At 47.6% G+C, this 25,858-nt stretch overlaps 1 protein-coding gene and 1 long non-coding RNA gene across 7 annotated transcripts in view; one reads left to right on the top strand and one right to left on the bottom strand.

Moving 5' to 3' along the window:
* Window positions 1–5,460, bottom strand: part of LOC123287044 (uncharacterized) — a 28,452-nt gene extending 22,992 nt beyond the window's left edge. Inside the window, exon 1 of the long non-coding RNA XR_011505275.1 lies at window positions 5,227–5,460. This is a non-coding gene — a long non-coding RNA (uncharacterized lncRNA). The remainder of the gene's footprint in view (window positions 1–5,226) is intronic.
* IRF4 (interferon regulatory factor 4) lies at window positions 4,655–23,995 on the top strand. 6 transcript variants are annotated; one of them, XM_044773371.2, is made up of 9 exons: window positions 4,655–4,768; window positions 6,105–6,384; window positions 7,667–7,853; window positions 8,674–8,762; window positions 9,440–9,581; window positions 11,771–11,878; window positions 14,321–14,674; window positions 17,650–17,762; window positions 20,182–23,995. In XM_044773371.2, the coding sequence occupies exons 2-9, from the start codon at window positions 6,166–6,168 to the stop codon at window positions 20,323–20,325; spliced, it is 1,356 nt and encodes a 451-aa protein (XP_044629306.1). In that variant the 5' UTR covers window positions 4,655–4,768; window positions 6,105–6,165; the 3' UTR covers window positions 20,326–23,995. The 6 variants fall into 6 exon arrangements, with proteins under 6 accessions (XP_044629306.1, XP_044629304.1, XP_070371826.1 ...); XM_044773369.2 differs by having other exon boundaries at window positions 9,437–9,581; XM_044773370.2 differs by lacking the exon at window positions 4,655–4,768 and adding an exon at window positions 5,378–5,732 and having other exon boundaries at window positions 9,437–9,581.
* The last annotated feature ends 1,863 nt before the right edge of the window (window positions 23,996–25,858 follow it).

Below are 25,858 nucleotides of genomic sequence, written 5' to 3'. Positions count from 1 at the left end.
CCTTACCCACACTACTGCCAGGCGGTTCTGCAGTGCAGTTCTCACCTCATAACAGGGAGGCATGAGTGCTACTGACGTAGCGACGTGAAGCTTAAAGAACCAGCACGAGTTCACCCTGTACGCTTGCTCTATGCCCTGTGACAAAGAACCTTCGAGATCCATGTTGCTTGGTCAGCCTGGATTCTCAGAGTGTGATGACAAGCAGTGAATAGCTCATGTGAACGAGAAGCAGCCCCGCATGGTTGTAAGGCCCTGAGAGATGGGAGTTTGTCACCAGAGCATAATCTACTCTCTCCTGAAGATGTATTCCACCACCCAAGGTGCCCTCGGGTCTCAGAAGTAATATTGCATCTGTGACAAGTGACGGTGTGTTGTTTCACAATATTCAGCTGAAAGGACAGCTGATGAACTTTAGAACACACCAACATTCTGAACTGGTCCAAATGGGTGGAATTAGACACAGCTATTTGCTTTTCACCTACTGCTTCAATTTTCAGAAAGTTGCCCAAGGTTCTTGTAAACCATTTGCATTCTGGTTGGCTTGGTGAAGGGAGTTGGCAGTATCAAGTGGTCCCTTGTAAAAAGCCATGTCACTCGGTATGTAGACAGTGTAACAAGCCAGAGAGAAGGGAGACCCCTTAGAATGCTGGCACGAAGAGGAGACAAACAAAATGGTGTTTATAAACAAAGAGAACAGAGACAACATTGCCCTAGTGTCTTTGACTTTTTGACTTTTTATTACACCATTGATTAAAAGGACAAGTCTACTCTCCCATACGCCTGAAAGCGGATTATGCTCTGTGCCTGGGCAAAGCCCTGCGTGTTAGCTCTGCGGCCTGAGTGAGCTGCAACCTGGGCCTGAGCAACCTGTGCTCTGGGATCACTTAAGGCTGTAGCTCTGCAAGGCCCTTTGACAGAGGAGATCGGAGCCCTCGGCAAACCAAATTAGGAAAGTGTATACAGCTCTATACGAAAAAAAGGTCAGCTTTATGGGTGGTATTGGTATTATCAAAATTTATCACTTGACAAAGAAAGCTCAACTTAATTTCTTTAAACTGGTTGTGCAGGGAGAGCATTTAACACACAATTTCATTTCCAGAGTACTCCACCCAAAACCTCCCCTGTACGAGCAGCATAGGTTGGATTTTTTCAGAGGATTAAGCATTTGAGAGAACTGGCTGTGAAGCAGTACTGTTTCCTCTAATTTCCTCAAAGTGAATATCGCTTTGAGAAGAAGAGTGAAGAGAAGACCAGTGGTTAGGTTAGTGGCTCTAAAAAAAGGCTGCTTTCTTACTCTGAATTTACCAGAACCAGAAAGGCCGCTGGACTGCCATTAATAGTTTAAGTCAGAGCAGAAAGAAGAAAACAATGATTTAGGGTTTGAAGAAGGCTGATTCTGAAATATCAGAGCAGCAGGCAGGCAAACACCTGTTTGAAAGTTGACCAGAAAGTTCACCAGAAGATATCCTGGGCAGACCATTCAGACCTCAGCAAACCTCTCCGAATCTCTTTCCTTATCTGTACAGTGGGGCTGAATATTGCCTGCCCTGCCCTCCAGGCACACTGTGTTGGGAGATCAAATGAGACACAGTCTTCGCTGAATGTTGAAGCAAAACATAAATGATAACAGTCCCGATTTGTTGAACACTCGGAGTTTGCGAGACATTGTGCTAAGCATCATTTCATTATCACAGCACATGAGGAGGCAAGAAAGCCACTACCTTCGTTGTACCTGGGAAGATAAGACTTGGGTTAAATAGTTCACCCAAGACCTCATGGGTCTGAACCAGGTCTAGCTGACCCTCATATTTGAGGATTTAATTATCAATAATACCATACAATACTACTACTAAACACGATACTATAATATCATATAATAATATACGACTATATGTCGTATACATCATTGTGCTGTACTAGTACCATACCATACACAGTACTAGATCACTATTGTATAGCATAGTATATACTACAGTATATTACCACGTTACTCTAGTACAATACAATGTATATTACTATACTATTACATACTATATATTACTATTTACAAAATAATATAATAATACAATAATAGTATAATAATACCACCATACAAGATGCCATGGTCAATGGTAATAATTAGCATTGCATACACATATAGCCAAAGAGCATTAGAGGAGACAGTTATCCCACATGAGCTACATCATAACATTTTTAGTATTTTCCCGATTTTCTACAAGTAGTTAAAAATGACTGCCCTCAACTTTTTCAAGGACATATGTGCATTGTTTTTAACAAATTGTGGTACCCTCCCCTTTAAGAGAATGAATTAGTAAGAAAATAGTTTTATCCAAAACAAGGTTTCAATAATTTATTTTTCTGTGTCTAGTATGAGTTTTTCTAAAATATTTTTCTTACGTCTGAACGGATGATTTTAAGAGATTGGTTTTTAGACATTGCATGTAGGTAAATCCACCCTTATTACAGCCTCTCTACGACAACACGACCTGCGAACTGCAGTGTGGTGTCCAGATGAGGCTCCATCCGTAGCGCACGCCAGCGCGGGGGCAGTTCACTGAACGGCCTCCTCCCGGGGTGAGATGAGCGGCCTTTGTTTGGGACAGATATTCTAGTGACTGATTTCCTATTTGTTTGCACCTTTTAACAAGGTGTGACATATAAAGATAACTGTCTTTTACCGAGGAACGCTTGGATTTTCTCAAGTGTGTGGGGGGAAGGTCAACTTTAAAACTTCTGTCCTTTTCCTTTCAACTATGACTAAGATGCCTTTGGTGAGCAACTGGCACGCGGACTGCTCACCCCCTCTCCTTCCCCAGGGGTAATGAGGACATCAAGAGTTTTAGTGATTAAAATATATTATTCTTTGTATTCATCTCATCATTAAAAAAAAAATCACTTCCAGTAGATCAAAATGACAATGAATAAACCAGAAGATGGCGTTGAAGATTAGCAATCACATTTTAAAACAAGGTAAATGCTGTGAAGTCTCAGAAAGTTTCATACAATGAGTGTTGTTTTGAACTTCTAAAAGTAGATGACTGAGGAAAATGTTGAAACTAACTAAAGCCGGTGCAGAGGACACGTGTACGAAAGTGCCAAAAGCTCTCGTTTGCCATTTTTGTTTTTAGCAATCTCTCTCTGTCTGTTGTTTGTGAACACACTGGAGACAAGTAATTCTCTCATTAAAAAGTAATGCAACATAAAGGTGCAATCTCTGCTTCCTTGACTGAGTACCCCAAGTGCCTAGAACTGTTCCAGATAAGCAGTGGATGCTCAAAAAATGTTTGTGGAATGAATGAATCTGTGAAAGGAGAAGAAAGGAAGAAAAACAGGGTGTGACCAGAATTTTCTCTGAACAAAACCCCGTTGTTTATTACATAGACTCTGATAATGGAAAACTTACTTGGGTGAATAAAAATACGGCATCCTGTTAATTTCTGAGAAAGTCTGCCAGTGTTAGGAAAAGCAGACCCAGTCTGTGTCCCACTGCCTGTTTGGCTCCAGCCTAACCTTATTTGTTTCTTTGGGTAGGAGACATTGACCCAATATATAAGATTAAAAGAAAAACTGAGAAATAAGTGAAATCAAAAGTTTTTCAAAAGTTGCGAATTGACCTGGGGTGGTGGTGGTCTAAAATCATATAGAAACCGCTGATCTGGCGTTTACCTGCAGTTGCTAAGGACATAAACATGCTCTCAACATCCAAGACGCTCTGGGGAGAGTGCAGGAGCCTTGCGCCAGGGGGTAAATTTTGATATTAAGGACATCTTGGAAAATTAAGTAAAATTGAAGGTCCGCTTAAATGTTATTCCTATTTCCGGACATTTATACCCCACTAGTAAATTTCTTCCTACCAGGTTGAGGTTAAAACGATGTCATTTACGGTGACCTGAAGTCCAGAAGCAATTCGGCCCTGGGAACTTTGGGATCCCTCCGCCAACGCTTGCACGTTGTCATAACTGAAACTTCAGGGGCCATGCATTGTCCATCTGAGTCACCGCAATTCACCAGTGTAATAGATGCAAGAGCGTGTAAGCATTTCGAACACGTGGACGGTATTTGAACCACAGTTGATAGCTCAAGAGATCTGGGCCGTTTCCTTTTTTCTTTTTAATGAGCAAGATGTTCTATAAACACCGCGGAGGGGCAGCGTTCTCGGTGACAGCGGCCGTTCGGAGCCTGCCCCCACCTAGCCACCCACCCACCCACCCACAGTCCCTCGATGTGGACAGTTCCTCCGTCTTTGGAAACGCGCTCTGCAAGCGAAGTCTCCTTCGCCCCGGATTCCCGCTCCTACACGCCCCCCACTTCCCGCCCTAACCACGTCGCTGTCTTTAGCTGTTAGTAGTTGTCGACCGGCATCGCGCAGGTCCTGGCGCCGAGGCGAGGTCCCCATTTCGCGCCTTGTCCTTCACAGGAAACCGCCCAGAGTGAGGGTCCCCGAGGCCGCGCGTGCCCCACTCGAGGTGCACTCGCTCCGCGCGGCGCCACGCGGGTCGCCGACGGCGCCGAGGCCCCCAGCCCGCGGCGGCAAGCCCTGGGGACCCCGCTCCTCTGGGCCGGGCGCGGGGACTCGCCGGGCCCTCGCTCTCCTCTCGCGGCGCACCGCCCCCCAACCCCGCGGGCGAAGCCGGCCCCGCCCGCCCCAGGCTCCGCCCCCAGCGCGGCTTTTAAGCTCTATAAAGTTCCTCTTTCCCACCTCGGAGTCTTAGTTTCACCACTTCAACTTGGGACCCACCGCTGCCCTCAGCTCCGAGTCGGGGGCGAGGTAAGGCCTGGGGTCGGGTAGCAGCAGAGATAAGAGGCTGGCACAACAGAGAACCGGGCGCGCGAGACCAGAGGTGCCGAGGTCCATCTCCAGGGCAGCACAGCGGACCTCAGCTTCGGAGCCGGGAGGGAGCACGCCCCTTGAGGGAGCTCCGACTCCCCCGCTTCTGCTCTGGGTTCGGAGCCTTTGTGGGGGCTCGGTGGAGGGCCGCCCAGGTTGCTGGCTCTCCCCGCTCTCCGCGGCCCCACCACTCTGTAGTCGGCCCAGCCCGGGCCCGGGGAGGGCAACGCGCGGGATGGGGTAACGAGACTGTCGGAGCCCCAGGAATGACTGAGGCGGGGCCGTCTAAGGGACCCACACGGGGTGACAGGCTTTCCCTAGGGGTCAGCCCCTTACTCCCGAGGCTCCAATCCGAGACTCCTTCTCTTGCTGCTCATTCTTAAGGGGCCCAGACTCACCGCGGCCTCCGGGCGCGTTGCTCCCCGACTGGTGGTGGAGGAGGAGGAGCTCCAAATATGGGCCACTCGGGGCCCTGCGCTCTGCGATCTCTCGCTCTCCCCTGCACCCTCCCCGCCTCCGCTCTTGCTCGCGGGCCTCCAGGTTCCGGCTGACGCTCGGCGTCCGGGAATCTCCCGCTACTCGGCTGCGCTCTTCACCTAAGACCTGGTGTCTACCGCTTGTTGCTCCCAAGGCCCACTTAGTCCTTGCTCTCTGGCGAGGGCTCAGGGATATTCTTGGAACAGAGTGCGGGTGCGGGAGGTTCTAGAAGGCCAGGGGAGGAGTTGCTGAGGGCTGCACGCCTGGAACGCCCCGACCGCAGGCGAACCCGCGTGCGAGATGCTTGGCGCATGGAGGCCACCAAGGGAGTGTGAATTGGGGAGTGGGCTAGAGTGGAAACTGACAGTGACAGGGGAAAGGGACTGGCATCGGCTTGGGAATGGGCAAAGAGGAGCGGGAACTACGAGTGAGTATGCAAACGGAGTGCCAAGAGTGGTGGCGGCTGCATTTGGGAGCGTGCGTAAAGGCGAGAGTTGTGTCTGGACAGCCCTTGGGCTGCGGGGTGCGTAACAAGAATGGAGAGTCCTGAAGGTGGGGTAGAAGGATGGACTCCACCACGGGCGCGCTCGGGAGGTGGCAGGACTCTGCGAGCCAAGGGGACGAACCCGGGCCGGCTGAGCATGCTGTCTCTCAGGGGCCTGGGGCCACGCCGACTCTGTAGCGCGCCTCGCTGCCTCAGAAACTCCGGGACCTCGTGGTCATTGCCAGAGGGTGTTGAGATGGGGCGCCCCAAGCGCTGTGCCGCGCAGGCTGAAAGGCGGCCCTCCCCTCCCTGCAGCTCAGAGAGGGTGCCAGAGGCGGATCCTGAGCGCGTGAGGGCGACGGTCGGCGCGCTGGGCATGAACCTGGAGGGCGGCGGCGGCCGAGGCGGAGAGTTCGGCATGAGCTCGGTGAGCTGCGGCAACGGGAAACTCCGCCAGTGGCTGATCGACCAGATCGACAGTGGCAAGTACCCAGGGCTGGTGTGGGAGAACGAGGAGAAGAGCATCTTCCGCATCCCCTGGAAGCACGCGGGCAAACAGGACTACAACCGCGAGGAGGACGCCGCCCTCTTCAAGGTTACAATCCCGCGGGCAGCCCACGGTCGGGATGGGGGAGGGCCCCGGAGAGCCCGGTCCGCGCCGGCGCGCCGGGCGGTTCTCAGGGGGAAGGGGCCCGACCGCACAGGGCGCAGGCGACCGGGTGCGCCCCGCAGGGCGGGCGGACCGGGAGCATCAGGTGGCGATCGGCCCAAGCCACGGGAGAAGGACCGAGGTTTCAACTTCTCTGGTGATTCCACAGACGGGGGGACCGGGTTCCAGTCCTGAGTGTGTGGCGTGAGCAGTACCCAGGGAGTCAGACGACTCCAGCGGCAGGGAAATGCCTGGGGGCTCGCTCGACCGAGAGCGGCGTCCAAGGACGCTGGCTTGAGGGTTGTGGTTGCATTTCTGTTCCCATCCGAACCTCTTTCTGTACCTGTGGGTCCCTCCTTGCCTCCTTTGATCAACGAATGTCTCTCTGTCTCTCTCTGAACAGCGGTGCTGTGCTCGAGTCTGTTTTTCTGTCTCTCTCACTCGTCTGTCTTTCTGTTTCCCCTCGGGTCTCTCTGCACGTTTTTCCTTTGGTTCAGTCTCTCTCTGGCGCGTGCTCTCTCTCGTTCTAGCTTAGTCCTTCCATCTGCTTCTCCTTCTCTCTCTGTCTGTCTGACTCCCTCTTTCCAAGTCTCTGTGGAAAATTTTCTCTCTCTCTCTTTCTGGACCTTCCCATCTTGCTGTGTTTCTGTGTCTCTCTCTCTTTTCCCCTCTCCCCTCCTTATCCCCTTTGGGTTTCTCTCCTCTTCTTCCACCTCTCTCTCCTACCCTCTGTGTGTGTGTGTCCTTCTCGTGATCGTTTTCCCCCAGAGCAGTGCACCCAGTGAACTGTATGTCAGGGCCCCGCCCCACCACCTGCGGGCAGAGCAGGGCCGGGGACTTCCTCTGGGACTCTGCTCCCGGGAGGCCTTAGATCCTCTGACTGTCCACATGTGCTCGAGGGGTAGCAGCTCACCCACAGCTCTGTCCCCAGTTCCAGTGAAACTTGCTTCAGACGCTGGTTGGGGGGCCTTTCCAGGGCTCCTCCATATCCCACCTACCTTTTAGATATACCAAGAGAGTGTTCAAACCACTTACCTTCAAGTCAGCGATGAGAGAGTCCAAGGTGAAAACTATTTTCCCTAGAGGACCTGGTGTCTGTCTGTCCCACGTCTTGAGCAACAGTGTAAATGTGCAGCACCTAAGCACCGTTCTTTCCTTTAGAAATGCAGTTTCCAGATTCTTTTTTAAAAGGTCTGTATTTTAACTTTTTTCCTCTCTTTCCCCCCAGGCTTGGGCACTATTTAAAGGAAAGTTCCGAGAGGGCATCGATAAGCCAGACCCCCCTACCTGGAAGACACGTTTGCGATGCGCTTTGAACAAGAGCAATGACTTTGAGGAGCTGGTGGAGAGGAGCCAGCTGGACATCTCAGACCCCTACAAAGTATACAGGATTGTTCCCGAAGGAGCCAAAAAAGGTGGAACTTCTTGGATCTGGGTCACAGAATATAGGCAGCCTGATATTTGTAAGGCCTTCATTTCATTCTGAGGGTCACTTTTTCTATTTTTGGTTTTTTGTGGTCTGCCTGCTTTCTGCCTCAGGTCCAAGCTCAGCAGGCTCCTCGCCCAGGTTCACTGGGTCAGAAATTGAAGTTCTTGTGGTATTAGTGTAGGATAACTTCTCGGACTCCAGGTCTCTAACTGTGTGTGTGTGCACCTGTGTGTGTGTGCACATCTGTGTACTTTCCAGATAGTTCTATCAAGATATGGGCCAAATTTCTAAACAAAGAATGGAGAGCTTGTTTAAAGTTGTTCTTATCTCTCAGTCTTTCATGATTAACCATTTTGTAGAATGGAAACATAGATACATCCATATATTGTTACTATTTATAGTAATACATGTCAACTTTTAGAGTGTACTGTGGTCAGCTGGGGTGCTTATTAAAATTCAGATTCCCACTTTCCAAGATTCTGACCAGTGTGTCAGAGGGGAGCCCAGGAACCTACATTTTAAACAAACCATCCAGGTGACCTCACTTTGGGAACATCTTGCTGATGGGCGGCCCTTTATCTCATTGATTTCTCTACCTATCCTACATAAGTCGAACCTTGTAGCAATCAGTTTGGTGGCCTGAACAAATAATTGCCCAAGGGAATTGCTGAAAAATGCCTTATTTGTCAATGCTCTGTTATGCGTTCTGAGAATTAAACTCTCGGGTATTTTTCTAATATTTGACGTTTGGCTCTGTCAGCTCCTTTTTTCACACTGTGCCGCTTCCCTTTCACCCAAATACACAGGAGCAAAGCAGCTGGCGCTGGAGGACCCACAGATGGCCATGAGCCACCCCTACAGCATGACAGCTCCTTACCCCTCACTCCCAGCTCAGGTACGGCAGAGGGCGCAGGGCTTTCCAAGGGGCAGGCGGGTCTGTGTGAGGCCGCTTGAGCCAGCTAGTTCCACATAGCAGGAAAACTGCACAAAGACAGCACATCTTTGTTTTTGCTATTAGTCCAACAACAAAACCAAAGTCCCAGTCATTGGATGGACATCGCACTTTTTACCTGGAGTTGCGATATCAGTGTTGGTTCTAAGCGGGGCGGAGGGGCGGGGGCATGCCTGTCAGTATCCATTTCTCCTGATTCTGAAATCTGCTGGGAAACAGACCTTTTGTGGGAGGTGAAGATCTTGGAAGTGGCGGTTTTATCATGTGAAACCACAGAGCAGCTGACCTGCTCAGACTTCCCCGAGGGGCATCGCTCTGTTGTGCTCACTTTGGTGGGTGGAGAAGGCCCAGTCTGACCCTGTGATCAGCTCCACCGTGACTCGGGGCCCTCCAACACTGCCTCCACTGTGCACTCGGACTCCTCATGGCTCGGCTCCACCTAGTGTGATGAGGGATGCACTCCAAAGTCTTTCTGCATGATAAAATGATTTGGCTGCCAGCCAGAGGAGTTTGGGAGGATATAAAGACTCTGTCTCCCTTTCCAAAGCCACCCCCCCACCCCCGTTCCTGGCTGAGCTGGTTGCTCTGCGTCTCAGCTCTTCCTCGCGTTACTTTAGCAGGTTCATAACTACATGATGACACCCCACGACCGAAGCTGGAGGGAGTACGTCCCTGATCAGCCACACCCAGAAATCTCGTATCAATGTCCTGTGCCGTTTGGACCCCGAAGCCACCACTGGCAAGGCCCGTCTTGTGAAAATGGTAAGGAGTGCCCTGGGGCTGGCTCCTGCAGCTGCCACCCACCCCGCAGAGCAAACCGAGGGGCCCCGGTCTCTCCTGGTCTGTCGTTCTGGGCAGTACACAGCTCTTTCTCCTCAGAACTGCGAGGAAAGAGCTCCTGTGCAGTGAGGGAGAGAGAGTTTTCCCTCTCCTGAAGGATGGTAAGGTCCTCAGAGAAAGGAGGCCAAGGTCTACTGATGATGCCTGGCTTACTGTGTGCTGGGACCTGTGCTCAGAACTGCCTTACAAGGCATCTTATTCAAACACTGCAGAGATGACTCCAGGCAGCTACAAACTGCCCCCTATTTTATAGAGGAGAGCTCACAGAACGGAAGTAATGTGCCCAGACTTACCCAGTGAGAGTGAGGAGCTGGGGTTCAGTGTCAGACCGCCTGACCCCAAAGCCCAGCCTTCCGCTTAAGACAGAGGGTGTCAGATCTCAAACTGAATGGCTATGTTTTTTAAATTATCTGTTTAATACGTTAACGTTTTTCATCCTTCCTGAAAAATCTTAAGCTTTATTTTTAGTCTTGAGTAAAAAGTAGCAAATTTTGGCAGTCTTCCCTCCTGGATGTCCCTTTGCTGTTGACTGAGGGCCGTGTAACCCCACTGGTCTGTTTCTGTGTGCTCCTCTGTAAAATGAGAATGCTCCAGCTGTGCCCAGGCTCTCCCTCTATAGGGACACCAGGAGGTTATTGAGCTGGCGTATTTCTCTTCAACAATGCTGTGCCCATGTAGTTGTTCCCAGGATTCAAGGTGATAGTAAGAAGAAAGTGAGTAAATACTATGAAAAGAAGGTAGAAAGTCTCTGCATGGTGCCTAGTGCTGATGATGGGTCCCAAAGAGCCGCTCTCTGGAGTGGATGTGGTCCCATGCCTGTGGGAGTTCCCCAGAGAGCAAGATGAGAGCTCCCAGCAGAACAACTACTTAGCTAAGTGCAGGAAAAATTTCACATGGTGTACGCAATACAGCAGAACAAGCTTTTAGGACTTTTCAGTTGGTTATTTAAGTAGAAATCCTGAGATGGGTCAAAGCACAGATCCTTTTGTATGTTCTAGGAATATTGGCTCCTTCACAATTTGGCCAGTTCCCTTTTTTCTGGTCATGGTCAGGCCACTCTTGGTTTATGGTATTGAAGAAGTATACCATTACTTAAGAATTGTATCACATGGCGTGTTTACGACAGAAGCTCAGAATTCAGTTTTATTAGCTTTCAAGAGTGATGCGCAACAAAATTTGGTTTTCTAAATCGTAGTGGAGGATTAGCGAACATTAAACTGAGTTCTGGCATCCAGACCTGTGTCCAGTGTGTCAGGCTCTATTGAACTAATAAGCTTAGTAAAGAGGCAGTGCCTAGAACTGTGCAAAAAGATGGAATAGGTAGACATATCTTGAGGCATAGGTGACGTTAAATGAAGTGCCAGCAAAATTAGGTTCTGTTATATATTCTTCCTTTGCTAATGTTTGGTGCGCCACACAGCCACTGTGCTGCCAGGAGGCGCGCGGTTCAGTTCTCTGCTGAGCCCAGAAGTAGCTGAATAAACGTGTATGAATAATTTGTAGGTTTTAATTAGGCTCTCTGGCACCAGAACTCACTTAGACTTGAACTCAGAGCTCTACTGCGCACTTGCTGTGTGAACAAGGGTAAATTCCTTCACCTCTCTGAGCCTCAGTCACCCTGTTTATCAGTTATGAAGGGATGTCGGTCGAAGGGTGCAAACTTCCACGTTAGCAGATGATAAGTTCCGGGGATTAACAATACTCCTCTGTCGTACCGAAAGTTGCTCACAGAGTAGATCTTAAATGTTCTCCCCCCACACATACACACACAACAGTAATTATGTGAGGTGATGGAGGTGTTAACTAACCGAAAAAAAAAAAATGAATGAATGAATGAATGAATGAAAGGAACTTACAGAGGGAGGATTCCAGAGTTTCCTTCCTTCCAAAGCCGTGCAAAGGCTCCTTGCTCCTTCCCCTTGGTGTCTCCCATTGGCCTTTAGCTGTCTTTGCCTCTTGGGAGCACCGGGGGGCAGCAGGCGGCGGGCAGCGGCCCTTCTGCCATGGTTGGTGCATCCCGGGGGGCTGAGTGGCCACACCACAGAGAGGCAGCCTCCTTATGCGTCGGACTAAGTACTTAGACATCATCTGATTTTTATTTGCAAATACAGGTTGCCAGGTGACAGGAACCTTTTATGCTTGTGCCCCGCCTGAGTCCCAGGCCCCCGGAATCCCCATAGAGCCAAGCATAAGGTCTGGTGAAGCCTTGGCGCTCTCAGGTGAGTGCAGCGTTTGGTCTCGAGGCACCTACGCCCGGCATCTTCACTCTCACCTTTGGGTGGATCTGACGGGGCAGGAGGTGAGCACCACCTGTGGGCACTCACTTTTCTCCAGCAAGGGCCTGGAGTGGGTGTGGGCAAATCCAGCTCCCAACCTGTGTAAATGAGGAGCACGGCCCAGAAGAGTGAGCCCTGAGAAACCAGCTTATGACGCTGATGCCGGTTCTAAACGCTGGTTTGCAGGGAGTCATTTTAATTCTCCAGTGGCATCTATCTGAATTTCCAAGAATATGCAAACACTCCAGTTCCATCTACCAAGGGCCCCTTTTCAGCCAGCATTCTCAAAGTGCAGTTTAATTTCTTAGAAAAAAAGCACAAGGCTTCTCATTTTGAAAAGCCAGTCATCCTTCCAGGTTTAGCCACAAATATGTCTTCCTCATCAGCTTCGTGGGGACCTTAGTTCTGACTCCTTTCCCTTCATAACATTGCTATGCCTAGAAGTAACAAGCATTGTGGTCTTCCTCTGAACTTTGATATGTCTTGCAAATGAGTATGGATGAGATCTGATTTTTAAAGTTCCATTTCTAAAAGGATCCCTGTACCCTCAGAGATCTCACTAGTCTTAAAGAAGGCACTTCAGGGTTTACTAAGCATATGTGGTGTGTGTGTGTATATTTATTTTTTTAGATGATGTTTTGGATTGTCTTGAAATGGGATTTGTATTTATATTAAACATGAGTAGCTTAAGCTTCAGAATGTTCATCTTGCCTCTTGGCCTCTTTAAAAGTCAGTGATAGAAAATATGAGCTGAGGTTTCCGGGAGACAAGGGTTGTGGGCAGCTGTCTTTCTCCCGGGGCAGCTGGAGTTTTCCCACTTAGTTGTTGTCGGTGTCTGAGTTCCAAGTGAGGCTCGCTGTCTTTCTTCTTAGGTGCTCTCGCGTGATGGACGGGAGGAGAAGTTTCCGAGCAGAAAGGCTTGTGTTTGTTTTTAGAAACTTTCTAACCCTTTTCTTCAGCACCTCAGACTTGTGTGGGTGCCTGAAGAGTAGGAAATAAACAGCTATTTATATCACTGAGACCTCGTGCTTTCTGACGACATTAAATGAAATGAAACCTGCCCTGCAAGTCACCTCGAATGGCCAACACCCACTCTTGTCAGGGTGCTCCGTCTGAGCTCCTCTCAGCTAGTGTGTTCACAGCGGCAGAAATTGAAGTGGAGAATTGAGACGTGATGTGGGTTGTTTAAGTCTCAGAACCCGCCATTGAGGAATAAGAGGGTTTTGTGGGTTTCTTTTCTAGTATGCATAATGCAGATTACTTACCCACCGGGAGTGCGTTTATTAGAGACTTGCAGTTCCCATTCCTTTTTGAACACTGTGCAGGTACCAGTGGGCGCTCCTGCCTGTCTGTGAAACCATGTGGATTTCAGCTCAGGCAGCTTTGCAAATCCAGCTGGTCCATTCAGTCAAGAGTCATATTTTAAAGAGGGTTCTGAAATCGGCAAAATTTCATAAATGAATTGTCTTGTTTAATGCTTTAGAAAGCACAGTTTTAGAGTTATTTTCAAACAAACACACAGCCTAGTGAGATTTCTACAGAATTTACTCTCAGAACATTTTTCTCATTGATTCCTTTCTTTACACATTAATAAACTTTATTATACTGGTAGTACATATGCAGTGTAGAAAACTAATTTAAAAATCAGAGGAGCAGAAATGGAAAATAAAAACATCACATTCCCACCAACCAGAGATCACCACAGTTGAGGTCTTAGGGCCTAGCCTTCCTGAAACTTCAGTGTGCTCATGCATGTATAGAATTTTTTTTCTTTACCTAAATGACATCATATTGATATTTTAGGATAGGTTCAGATATGTGAACATATTTGCTTTTTTTCTGAAACAACATTATATGTTTTTTTGCTAGTAGAAATTAAACTTAGTGATTACTTTCTATAAAATGAAAACGGGTTGCCACGCTTAAAGATGAATTTTTGTTCAGTGGTCCATGACTTGTTATTTTAGACGTAAATGTTGTCATCACTACTATCTTCATCACCAAAAACAAATGACATAGGAAGTTGTTAACAGTGTTCTCTAATACAAGTCAAACATATTTTGCAGAAAGATGCTCCCTCCCTAAAAAAAAATCCATGGTCACGTCAATTTGGAAAACGCTGAGGTAGAAAACATGAAGTTGGTTTCTTTTTTGCAGGACTTCTCCCATCTCTCTCACTGTCTGTGAATTTCCAGGAGGGAGATAAGGGCATGCAGGGTTTCCCAGACTTCCTTGACCCGGGAACTTGTTACTTCTTCTAGAGCATCTCAGGACACCAGTGTTCCACCAGATACACTTTGTTCTGTTCTGGTAGTTTGGCGTCCTGGTGGGTAGCCAATGCTCCTTCGTCCCTTAGTGCTAACCCTGAAAACTCTATGTTTGCAGACTGCCGGCTTCACATCTCCTTGTACTACCGGGAAATCCTGGTGAAAGAGCTGACCACGTCAAGCCCCGAAGGCTGTCGAATCTCCCATGGGCAAACCTATGACGCCAGTAACCTGGACCAGGTCCTCTTCCCCTATCCGGAGGACAACGGCCAGAGGAAAAACATCGAGAAACTGCTGAGCCACCTGGAAAGGGGCGTGGTCCTCTGGATGGCCCCTGATGGGCTTTATGCCAAAAGACTATGTCAGAGCAGGATCTACTGGGACGGGCCCCTGGCGCCGTGCAGCGACCGGCCCAACAAACTGGAGAGAGACCAGACCTGCAAGCTCTTTGACACACCGCAGTTTTTATCAGGTAATGCACATAATTTTCTGCTAGAATGGAGTGACCCACACCTGTGAGCCTTAGAGAGCGAATGGAGGTGGTGATGAAGTGCTGGCCACAGTGGTCAAAAACAGCAGGTCACCTCCACCCCGGGCAGAGGTCTTCCTTCTGTTTACTCCTGAGCCCACTGGGCACGATCCCAGAGTAGTTTCCCGTTTGGTTCACCACTCGCCTCTGCCTCTACTGCCTGGTCCTCTCCATTAGTGGAAGCGTGTGAAGAGGAGAGGTTGCTTAGGGGGACTGCGGTTCACGCTGATGTCTTGAAATTCTGGTATTTAACGAGTAGTCACCTACTAACAAGGCTTTATTTTATTGAAAGTATGATCTCAGCAAGCATATCTGCTGATGTTTCGGCTCTTTTAAGGTTCCTAAGAAAATTGTACAGGTTAGAAGTATGTTGTTAACGTTCTTGGTTATGAGATGTGTCATCCTTGTGCAGATGCCTGCAGCAGGTGGGACCAAGGATCGAGTGCATTGCACTGATTTTGCACAGGGGGTTATGAGAAGGCTTTGAGCTGTGGCCATGATAGGCATGTTTCTAATCATATTTTCCAGAACCAGTAAGTTTTGTCTTCCTGGTTTTGATTTCATGACAGTTAAATTAACCCTGGGCTGGCTTTGGTGCAACCACTGGCATGTTGTCATTGGAGCTTTGTCCAGCGTTCGTTTAGGTGTCTATGTTGAGGACGCCTCTTTTGAAGGGAGAAAGCTGTTTTACCTGCCAGCTAGCTGCTAATTCTCCCTCTCCTTTATCCGTAACCTACTGTTTTATAAGTGCCCCCTGCAGAAACACCTTATGTCTTTGGCTCTTCATGTGCGTCTCCTTTCCCTGAACATGCTTCTTGATTCAGTTCATTTAAAAACAAAACATGCAGCATCTGTGTGCTCTGCCCCGTTGACATTTGCTCTGCCTTGGGGTTTAAGTTGCCCAATTTGCTTCGGCTCATCCAGATTCTCTTTTGGTGCCCCAAAATAAATATGTCTGTAGATGACCAACCTTCTCACGAGGAGTGACAAGAAGAAGAGGGACAACTGAGTCTCTGGTTGCCCGAGGCAGCAGCACAGTGAGAAAGCCCCATGGGTCTGGACGCCCCACCCTCGCTCTGGCTGGGGAACTGCCTCAGCCTGCGCTGTGATGGTCTGTCCGTCCTGGGCTCCAGCGTGCTGAGCATGGTGCAGGCCCGGGGAAGGGCAAAGAGCCCCTGAAGGGCACCCCTGCCTGCACCTCCTGCAGTGGGGTCTGAAAGAGCCCACTGGGTTTGGCTCTTCTCAGCGGTGGTGGATCATGGTCTCTTTGGATTCAGAAGGTCCCACAGGGCTAGGGCTTTGATTGAGGCGCCCCAGGGAAATGGCACTTGCTGCTCTGGGTTTCTGTCGCCACGCATGTTTAGGAAGGTGGGATACTCCCGAGAACACTAGGCTGTAGGCTACACTTGGAGTCACAGTGCCCAAGAGGTGGGTACAAGCAAGAAGCAGGTGGGCGCGTTGCGCCCACTGTGAGCGTCCTTGGGCTGCAAATTTACCTGCCTAGAATTTAATATTTATCTGTGAGCAAGAGCTCTTTCGTTTTTTTTTCCTTCATCTGTAACTGAGGGCTGTGCTTTTCGCCCACTGCAACCTCTTATCTCGAGGTTCAGGGAGGAACCTGTGAACTTGAAACTGCAGCTGTGGAGAAGAACTTCTGCCTCATGAAGGATTCCCACAGAGGCTCTCGTGGTCCCCAGCATCTGAGGCATGACTTCTTCAGAGAATTGTGCCAACTTGCCACTCTGATTCATGTGTAGGTGTAGCCTCAGACCTCAGCAGTGTGAACGCCTCTACACATTCTGACTAAGTCGGTTAGGTTTGATTTGAATTCTGGAAGAAAAAAATAGCAGGAAGTCAAATAGTCCAGGGGGTTAGCTAGAAACTTTTCTTCGGTTGAAGAGAACAGTGGAAATCTTTGCTATCTACCCATTCAGGATTTGCGCAGTCCTAGGGACAGCCCCCGAAGGCAGAGCCTGAGGGTGCATATCTGATAAAGAGGCCTCCGCATGCTGTTCTGCAGAAGTTGTGGCAGCGACTGTGTAAGCACATTTCTTTTGTGGACATGACATTTGACTTGAGTGGAAAGAATAGGAGCAGCTAGAGGCATGGGAGTCGTCTTGAATATGAGTGAGGGAACGTGGGTCAACGTCAGAGGCTGAAGAGGTATCTTTCCAACAGTGCTCCCGTCTTGTTTTTGCATCCTGGGGTGAGAGCGGTGCTTTGGGGATATACACATCCGCAAAAGTGGGGGCCCTAGGGCTTCATCTCCGCCCTCTCATCTCAAATCAGCATCTGTCCCAGGAGACGGAGGAGAAGTCAGCTCCAAGTTACACAGTTTGGGCCCAGTGCCAGTGGGACGCGGCTGCTCGGAACTGGCTCTCAGTCTCCAGGCCAATGTCAAGCATTTTCTGGGGTGCCTGAGCCACAGAGAGGTCCTAGGTGGCATGGACACTGGATGACGAGGGCTCAGCACTTTGGAGGTGGATGAAGTTTTTAAATAATCCCAGGACAAGGCAGAAAATTCTGATTTTTTTAAAATGGAAATTTCCCCTTGGTATAAGTTATTCTTTTGCCTCCACATGGGTACATGTCTTTTCCTTTTTCTCCTTCCTTTGCCCCTTTCTGCTACCCTTTGCATCTCATGGGTCCAATGCTACAAAACATAGTTCTTAATCTCTGGGTCATATTCCCCTTAAAGAATCAGGTGAAATTGGAGCCCCCTTGGGAAAAGCACACGTATGAACACGTATGTGCCATTTGTGTCTGGGTCTGAGAGTTAACCGCACATCGGGACATCAGGAGCGCCCAGGCCTGGTGCAGCCGTCCTGCTGACAGGGAGCACTGGCCTCCTGCTTTCAGCCAGCGTGCTCCCTAAGGAGGGTTTCTGAGCAGGGTTTTTTCTTGTGGGATTTCTCCAGAGCTGCAAGTGTTTGCTCACCATGGCCGTCCCCTGCCAAGGTTCCAAGTAACTCTGTGCTTCGGGGAAGAGTTCCCAGACCCTCAGAGGCAGCGGAAGCTCATCACTGCTCACGTGAGTACTCGTCCCGCTCGCTCCACGGAGCTGCCTGTCCTGCGTGCAGGGCGGGTCCCAGTGAGACAAATCTCAGACGGAAAGGAAATGTCACGTGACCCAGAAAAATAGGGAGGAAGCGGTTTGGGGAGCAGGGCAGGGGGTGCACTCAGAGGCCCACGTGCTGTTCCCAGCCCTGGAGTTCCGCTGGTCACAAATGGGGAGGTGGCCCCCGCCACAGGCTCCATTTGTCCCACCTCTTTTTATTTTTCAAAGAAACTGTTATATTTCTCTTTTACAGGGATTTTAAAGGATTGATGCTAAAAGTCATCCTTTAAAATTCTCTACGTATAATATTGCTTTTAAAATGCTGTTTAGGGCCGGCCCGGTGGCGCAGTGGTTAAGTTCCCACGTTCCGCTTCTCCACGGCCCGGGGTTCCCTGGTTGGGATCCTGGGTGCGGACATGGCAATGCTTGGCAAAGCCATGCTGTGATAGGTGTCCCAGGTATAAAGTAGAGGAAGATGGGCACCGATGTTAGCTCAGGGCGGATCTTCCTCAAAAAAATAAATAAAAAATAAATAAAATGCTGTCTAGCTGATCTTCGCTGGATGGAGAAGCTTTTCCCAAATGAGAAGCTGTCCACGGACTTGTGTATTTTGTACACAAGTGTTTCCCAAACCCTCTTTTATTTCTGGGTTTTTAGACATTATTTACTTATTGGAAACAGAGGGCCATGCGTCACTGGAGGAGGCTGAATCTTTCAAGGAATTCTCTAGATCAGACGTGCGCCGTCCTCCAGCAGAGTTTAAGATAGCTTCAGCTGTGGCAAGTCAACGTCTTTTTCATAGGACAGGAAAGAAAAAAGACTTGTATACATAGCGTTTAGCGTTAATTTGCCACGGAAAACAGAGTCTTTGGATATGTAAGATTTTTTAATCGGAAAACTTTACATTGCTGTATAACTTCAAGAGTTATTAATGGGCCCAAATATTGAGCAGGTTAAAAAAGTCTATCCAATAATATCAAAATTCAGGTCATATTTTAGCTCTAATAATGTTTCTTATTGAAAACTGAAAGAAAACACTATCTAATCTTGAACACACAATCTCCCACTCTTGATTAAAATAAAAAACCCGTCAACTGACAAACAAAAACATAGTCCCAAAGACTTTAGAGTTTTCTCATGAACTCTCCCCAGTGGTTGATATAACTATTGATATAGTAATTGATGTCTTGTTAACAACTGGGATTGTTAAATGACTAAACTAGGCGTTGATAAACAGCTTTTAGGAAGTTGATGATAGACTCCTGCATCAGTCTGGCTTTACGGGGGTTTTTGGATGTGCTTGCTCTCCTCAAAGTCAGGCAAGGACGTGTGCCCCAGGCAAGGATCCCTGGCCTCGCGCTGGATGGTGCGGAAAAGGCAATGGACATATGTACACCCAGGAGTTCCTACTCCTCTTTATTCTGGATTTAATTTAGTTCAGGTACTTCACATGAGTTGAGCTTAAGTTGATATGTATCAGATAACATAAAGGCTCAATTTAATAACACGATTGACTGAGAGCATTCGGTTTTCTTAGATGCTGTAAATTCAGGCAAAGTTGTTTTTTTTGTGTGTGTGTGAGGAAGATTGGCCTTGAGTTAGCATCTGTTGCCAATCTTCCTCTTTTTGCTTGAGAAAGATTGTTGCTGAGCTAACATCTGTGCCAGTCTTCCTCTATTTTGTATGTGGGATGCCACCACAGCGTGGCTTGATGAGTAGTGTGTGCGCCCGTGCCCCAAACCTGCAAACCCTGGGCCACCAAAGCAGAGTGTGCGAACTCAACAACTATGCCACCGGGCCGGCCCTGAAAGTCGAATGTGTTTTTGGTTAATGTGATCCACACTAATAACCAAACTAGATAAATTTGGGGTCAATTAGCTTCTCTTCCCACAATAGCAGTTTTGTTGTTTAGTTTTGCTTGTTTCTTCTTCTTTTGTCTTGGGTTAGAAATACGCAAATTATCTAGGTCATCCAGGAATCGTACATCATTCAGGATGAGCCCCTCATCCCTGTCAAACTGCATTGTGGAGAAATAAATTCATTGGCCTAATATTACCTCAAATTTCCTTTTAATTTGGTCGTTTTACCTGATTTGCTTCAGTCTTAGTTCAATGCAAATTTCAAGGGGCAGTTTGAGTTAAAAGTATCATCTTTAACTTCAAGTGAAACCCAGACTTAAGTAGATTGTTTCTAGGTTGGTGTATGTAGGGACTAACAAAAAATTAGCTCTTCAGAAGGCTCCCAATAGGAGATGTTTTCATGTATCACGGCACCTAAGTTGGGACCGCCTTTTACTGTCCTTATAGATACTGAGAGGTACTTAATGAGGAGCCAGCTGCAGGATGTTCAAAAGAGTATCTCAGTAATGTCTTTTTTAAATCTCTTATTAAAGGTTGAACCTCTACTAGCCAGACAACTGTATTATTTTGCTCAACAAAACAGTGGCCATTTCCTAAGGGGCTACGATGTGCCTGAACACATCAGCAGTCCGGAGGACTATCACAGGTCGATCCGCCATTCTTCCATTCAAGAATGAAGAGCGTCGAGACGAGTGGTTTCCTTTCCCCGCAAATATCTGAGCTTGACGAGGACAGCTGATTGAGCCCGCTCTTTTTGTTTTGAGAAACTTGGAAATTGGGGCTTCAGCTCAACAGAGGAGAATTTCAGCAAGAATATGCGTAGAACTTCAGCTCCATACAATTGACAGATGAGCTTACCCCTAAAGGAAGGGTGGTCTTCAGGGTTTTTCTTGTAGACTGCCCTCATTGATGATAACTGTGAAAATTTGCCAAAGGGTGTGTTTACATTTACTTAAAGGCTATGTTTCATTTGATATGGATTATTTCTTGCTTGAAGACTGAAAAAACTTGCGTTTCAGTATTGACCACTAACTAGAATAATGAAAGCACTTAAGTGTGCTATTTCTCAGGGAAGTAAAATCTAAATTTGGCGTTACTTTGCCCACAAAAGAAACATATTCATACATGTAGGAGATGTTGCTCTTGTAGACAATGCTTGCTGACAGAAGGAAACAGAACGTGTGACTGAAGTCAAACCACAGTACCTCCCACTTGGGCACGCTCATCTCCCAGCGTGGTCTGGGTCTCCGCCCAGGGTGGGCCCCCCTGCCCTGCCTCCTGCTGCCTCCCGTTTACTCTCTCTTCTTGGGCGCCCCCGGAAGCCAGCTGTAGATTCCATTGCTATTTTCTTGAGCCAAAGAGCATTAGGGCTACCCTTGAGCGCTACATTTTTGTTGAACCTACAATCTAGTAATGACTGGTTAAGATATTTTCGTTTGTCTTTTTGTCTCTCATTCTATAGAAATTATTGCTAAAACTTTTTCTTAAAGAAGAAAAAAAAAGAAAAAAGGCAAATTGACAAACCCAGTACTAAGGATATCTTTTTGAAACTCTGCAACATTTCCCTCTCATCCCGTTTGTTTTGTTGGCTATCGGTTAGTTATCCATGACAACACTAAAGAGGAGGGGCCAGTGCTTTCCAAATTGGTGAACTCTGCTAGGAAAGATGAGGACAGGATTTCACAGATTGCATAACTGCACACTCACTGGGCTGTTTTTGCTTATTTTGTATATTATATGCTTCCTCATGCCAATAATGGTTTGATGTGGCCTTAAGGTTACTGGGCTTTTTCCAAATACTTCTTTTTGTAGACCCACTAAGATCCACACTTGCTTAAGTAAGCCCGGTCACTTACCTGTTGCTTGTTTGCAAAAGTGCAGATGTTTAGACTGTAATGACGGCGTCCAATGTTTTTGTCATATGACAAAATAACTGTTATTACTTTCAGGCTCAGCAAAAGACTTGATAGTTCTCAAATATATGCCACTCTTATTCTAACCTATATTTTTTAATCCACTCAAAAAATCATATCCATTATATGCATTAGACAGATCACAGTTCTTACCCCGCTAGGAAAGCAATGAAGCACTGGAATGTCATTTTTTTTTTTTATTTCTGAAAGGAGTGTTAATGATAAAATAATACATATTAACTACAGAAGATGTAAACAGTAGAGAAGGGCAAAAAATAAAGCACATTCTCCTTTTTCCCGCCCCAATCCATCTCCCCAGAGGTATCCACAAGGACCTTGACTCATTCTCCCAACACAGTTCACTTTTCTATGAATATACAACAACTTAAAAGAAACTCGTGGGACCGTCCTGCACACTTTTATGCAGCACTCTTTTAACCTGACGATACCGGTTTACCTCATTCTTTTTACGGGCGTGTTGTTGAATCCACTGTGATGGAGTCAGGGATTCCATTAGCTACTCAGAATGAAGACGTTTGGACAGCAGAGTGCGTTTCGTGAACGGCAGTAACTTATACATCTTATAGATGCAAAGTGTTTTGGGGTATATTATCCTAAGTGGCGAATGAATATAGTACCAGAAGCCTCTGTGGCACGGCCTCAAGCGTGGCCTCTCCACTGAAGTCTCTCCCCACAGGCAGCACTGCAGAGAGGCTCCCTGGGGTCTGTCCAGGCTGTTGTATCCGCCTAATTCTCCCAGTAGACACTTGATTTCAATTGCTGTTGTGAATTCTTTTCTTTCTTTCTTTCTTTTTTTTTCTTAACATGAAGCTGCTCTAACACTGGAGTCGCATTTTCTAGAAAATCCTATTGGCTTGGGCCACTTCCCCCTTCCTCCTCTTTACGCTTACCTACATTGACTTTGTTAAATTTTGAGGGATTCAAGGTGTGCACTAGTGACCCATGGTCAGGGTAAAGAATCCTGACAGCTGTTTCAGGACTGTGAGAAGGAACAGCTGCCTCATTTCTTGACTTGATAACGTGGGATTCGAGGACTAGAATTTGTTTCTTCTCCGTGGCACTTGTTCTCATCGCACTTGTTCTGCTAAAGAGCTGTGGGCTGCAGGAGAAAGGACGTGTGTCTCACAGCTGTGTGTTTCTGGCTTATTTCTTGTTCTTGGGATTTAGTGGAACCATGAGCAGTAATCAGTGTCTTCTGGAACACTCTAGAGAACTCATTTAAAACCCAAATCTTGGAACCTCCTCAGTCCCCGGCAAAATGGGACATAGAGAACCCAGTAAGACTATTGTGTTTGAGCTAGAAAGAGGCTGCTCCATTGGGAGAGAAAATGTAAATCCCTGGAGAATGAGCAGCTCGGCAGTGTGGCTGTCACCCAAGCACAGGTAGACCCAGGTCTGTGTGTAGGGAAAGGCATACACTGGGCTAAGGCATGAACAAGGCTTGCTTTCTGTCTCTGCGTGTAAACCCCAGACTTGGAACAGCTCTGGGAGTCTTGATGCGGGTCTGACATGGTTTCTGTCTTAGAGGCTGAGAAATGGATGGGCACGCCTCCCACATGGCACATGCCCAGAGAAGGCTTGCTCCTGCGTTGGCTGCACCAGCGAAGGACACATGCTTTTTTTTGCATCAGTTATTTTTTTGGTAAAAATCCAGGCACAGTTCAAACCCCCTTTCATTCCTCTTTGATCACGTTTCTCCCATTTCTCCACAGGCGAGCATTTTTCTGAACGTGGTGAGCTTCCTTGAGGTCTATATTTTCATTACGTAGCTCCCTAAATGGTTTGTAGCCGACTTGCATCTATTTAAATGTTGCGTCAGGGCTGTCTTGCCACACATATCGTTCTGCGGCTTGCTTTTCCACAACCCCGTCTTTGAGACTGATGCATGTCGATGTAGGTGGATCTCATCCATCCCTGCCGACTGGTGTTGAATAGCTTGTCACATGAATGCAGTGAGGGCAACTTCCCTAGTATTTATTTTCACTGCTTTTAGGAGAGCATGTATATGAGGTGTAGCTGAAGTGGAGGAGAAGAGAGAGGAGATATGGAAGAGAAAAGGAAAGCCAACAGCCAGTCTTCCTTCAATGTAAACACACTTTCCTTTAGACTCTTGAGACGGCAGGAGTCTTCTAGGTAGTGGGTTCACTCCCTTGCACCCCCGTTGTGTAGACATGTAGATGCTAGGACCAGGCCACTCCCTTGACCTCAGTCCAGTGCTGTGCTGTGCTGGTTCCATCCTGCTGCCCAGCCTCCCAGGCAACAGTGTCTGGAGAACGAGGTTGAACATTCCACGGACAATGGTTGTACATAACTGTGTCATGAATTTTGGTGTAAATAGCTTTTCAAAGAAGATTGGTATTTGTGATAATCTGATGTTCTAGGTAGTTGATAAATAAAGACTTTTTAAAAAGTATTGGACTGAGTGTGTTCTTAAACACTCATCTTGGTAGCTTTTGAATACTTCCTCCTTCGCTGCGCTCTTTCAGCAAGGCTGCTTTGGCAGCCAGCTTCCTTCCTGGTTGTCGAGTGCCTCCCTAAAATCAGATCTCAAAGAGTTCAGCTTGTTTAAAAAAAAACAACTGCAGATTGTCCCAGTGTCAGGTAGTGCCCCCCACCCCGCCCCCCGCGTGGTTTAGAAGGTCTGGCAGACCCGGGAAACTGTCACAATGTTTCCTTTCAATTCACCGCTCCTTTGATTTTGTCGTTGTTGTTGAAGGGGAGAGGATGTAGGTTAACCAGCATCCTGAAAGGGAAGCACAGCACAAAACTGCGCGTGGAGAAAGAGCACAGGGCGTGATGGGGTCCCCTCTGTCTGCTGTGGACTCGTCTCTACAGCCAGACAAAGGGCCTCCTTACTCAGCCTTTGTGTGACTCTGTTTCTTATGTGACCGGGCTCCTCCACCCCACCAGCTGTCCTTCGGTACTAGTCTAGCGGGAACATAGGCAGCTGCAGCTTGTGGTATTAAAATCCTTGCCACCGAAGATTGCATGGAGCTGTCGGTAGTATTTGTCATTTGCATCTAGGAGCCCCAGAAAATTAGATTAGAATGATTCTGAAGTTGCTAAATGGTAACCAGAGAGAAATAATGGAAAATAAATGATCATCCTGTTTGGGGGCCTGCATCTGCTCAGCAAGTGTGAATGGACTTGAGTCAGTGTACATAAGCAAGCTTTTTTCATGTAACATATCAACTCCTTATATCTAAAAGAGTTTCAGAGGGATTTTGACCTCTTGAACTTGCTCTTAAGTAATTCTACACCTCCTTCAGGTACCAGTGTTTATAAATCTTTCTTTATACACAGTGCAAGTTTGACTGTGTTGGATTCAGTTTCCTTAAGGCAAGTTCCCTTGACAAATAAATGCTTTCATAGAAAGTACACTGGCAATGCTTATCTGTCCCAGAAAAACGTCACCTGCTTCCACATCGTCTCTCTGGAGAGAAACTCCAGGGCTCACAATATCTCTTTTTTTCCAGGACAGGCTGTACTTAAATTAACCCCAGCAGGTAGATAGACACCTTCCAAAGCAGTAGAGGGTCATGAATTATAGGGTCACAGGTCCCGGAAAACCGGGCGCTCCTTCCCGTGGCACCTGCTGCTGTCGTCAGCAGAGCGGCCTCCGCCGTCCTTGTTTAGACCATCTGTCTGGCACAATCTGTTGTAAAGTTCATTTTAGCCCAGTCATTGAGTGAATGGTCAAAAGTTAGGAATCTGTGGAGTTCAAATTATGGGCATTTTATTATCTTGACAATATTATTTTTTATCAAGCTATTGGTTCTCTTCTTTTGGTAAATTACAATTCTCAGCTTTTTCTCCTTTTCCCATAAGCTTGGGCATAATGGCAGCTTTAAAGAGAATCATTCCAGCAGACATAACATCCTTTGCCTCTTCCTTCCTCTCCTTCTGGGTCAGGTTTCCACAGCAAACTTTATCTGGAGGAAGATCAGAAAATCTGTCTGAAACCTCTACCTTTCTTCCTTGCCACTCCTCTCTGATTTCACACTCCAGTCCTGCCGAGCGATGACATTCCCACAGGCACCTCTTTTCACACCTGAAGACTTCTGTTGCTGCCCTCTGGTACCTGGCTAACCCCTTTTCTCCCCAGTCTTAGCTATGACAACTTTTCTTTCTGGAAGCATTTCTTCACCCCCCGTGATTGGTCAGGAGGCGCTCTTATTTGTACCTGCAATTTGGATCTCTTAAGGATAATGTTGGGGAAGTACAGGAAAGACTGTCCCCTCCGGGTATGCTCCCCCATGCTTACTCCTGGGTGGCT

The sequence above is a fragment of the Equus asinus genome, chromosome 8, assembly GCF_041296235.1.
Source record: "Equus asinus isolate D_3611 breed Donkey chromosome 8, EquAss-T2T_v2, whole genome shotgun sequence".
Lineage (NCBI taxonomy): Eukaryota > Metazoa > Chordata > Mammalia > Perissodactyla > Equidae > Equus > Equus asinus.
This window is presented reverse-complemented; position numbering and strand designations above follow the sequence as displayed.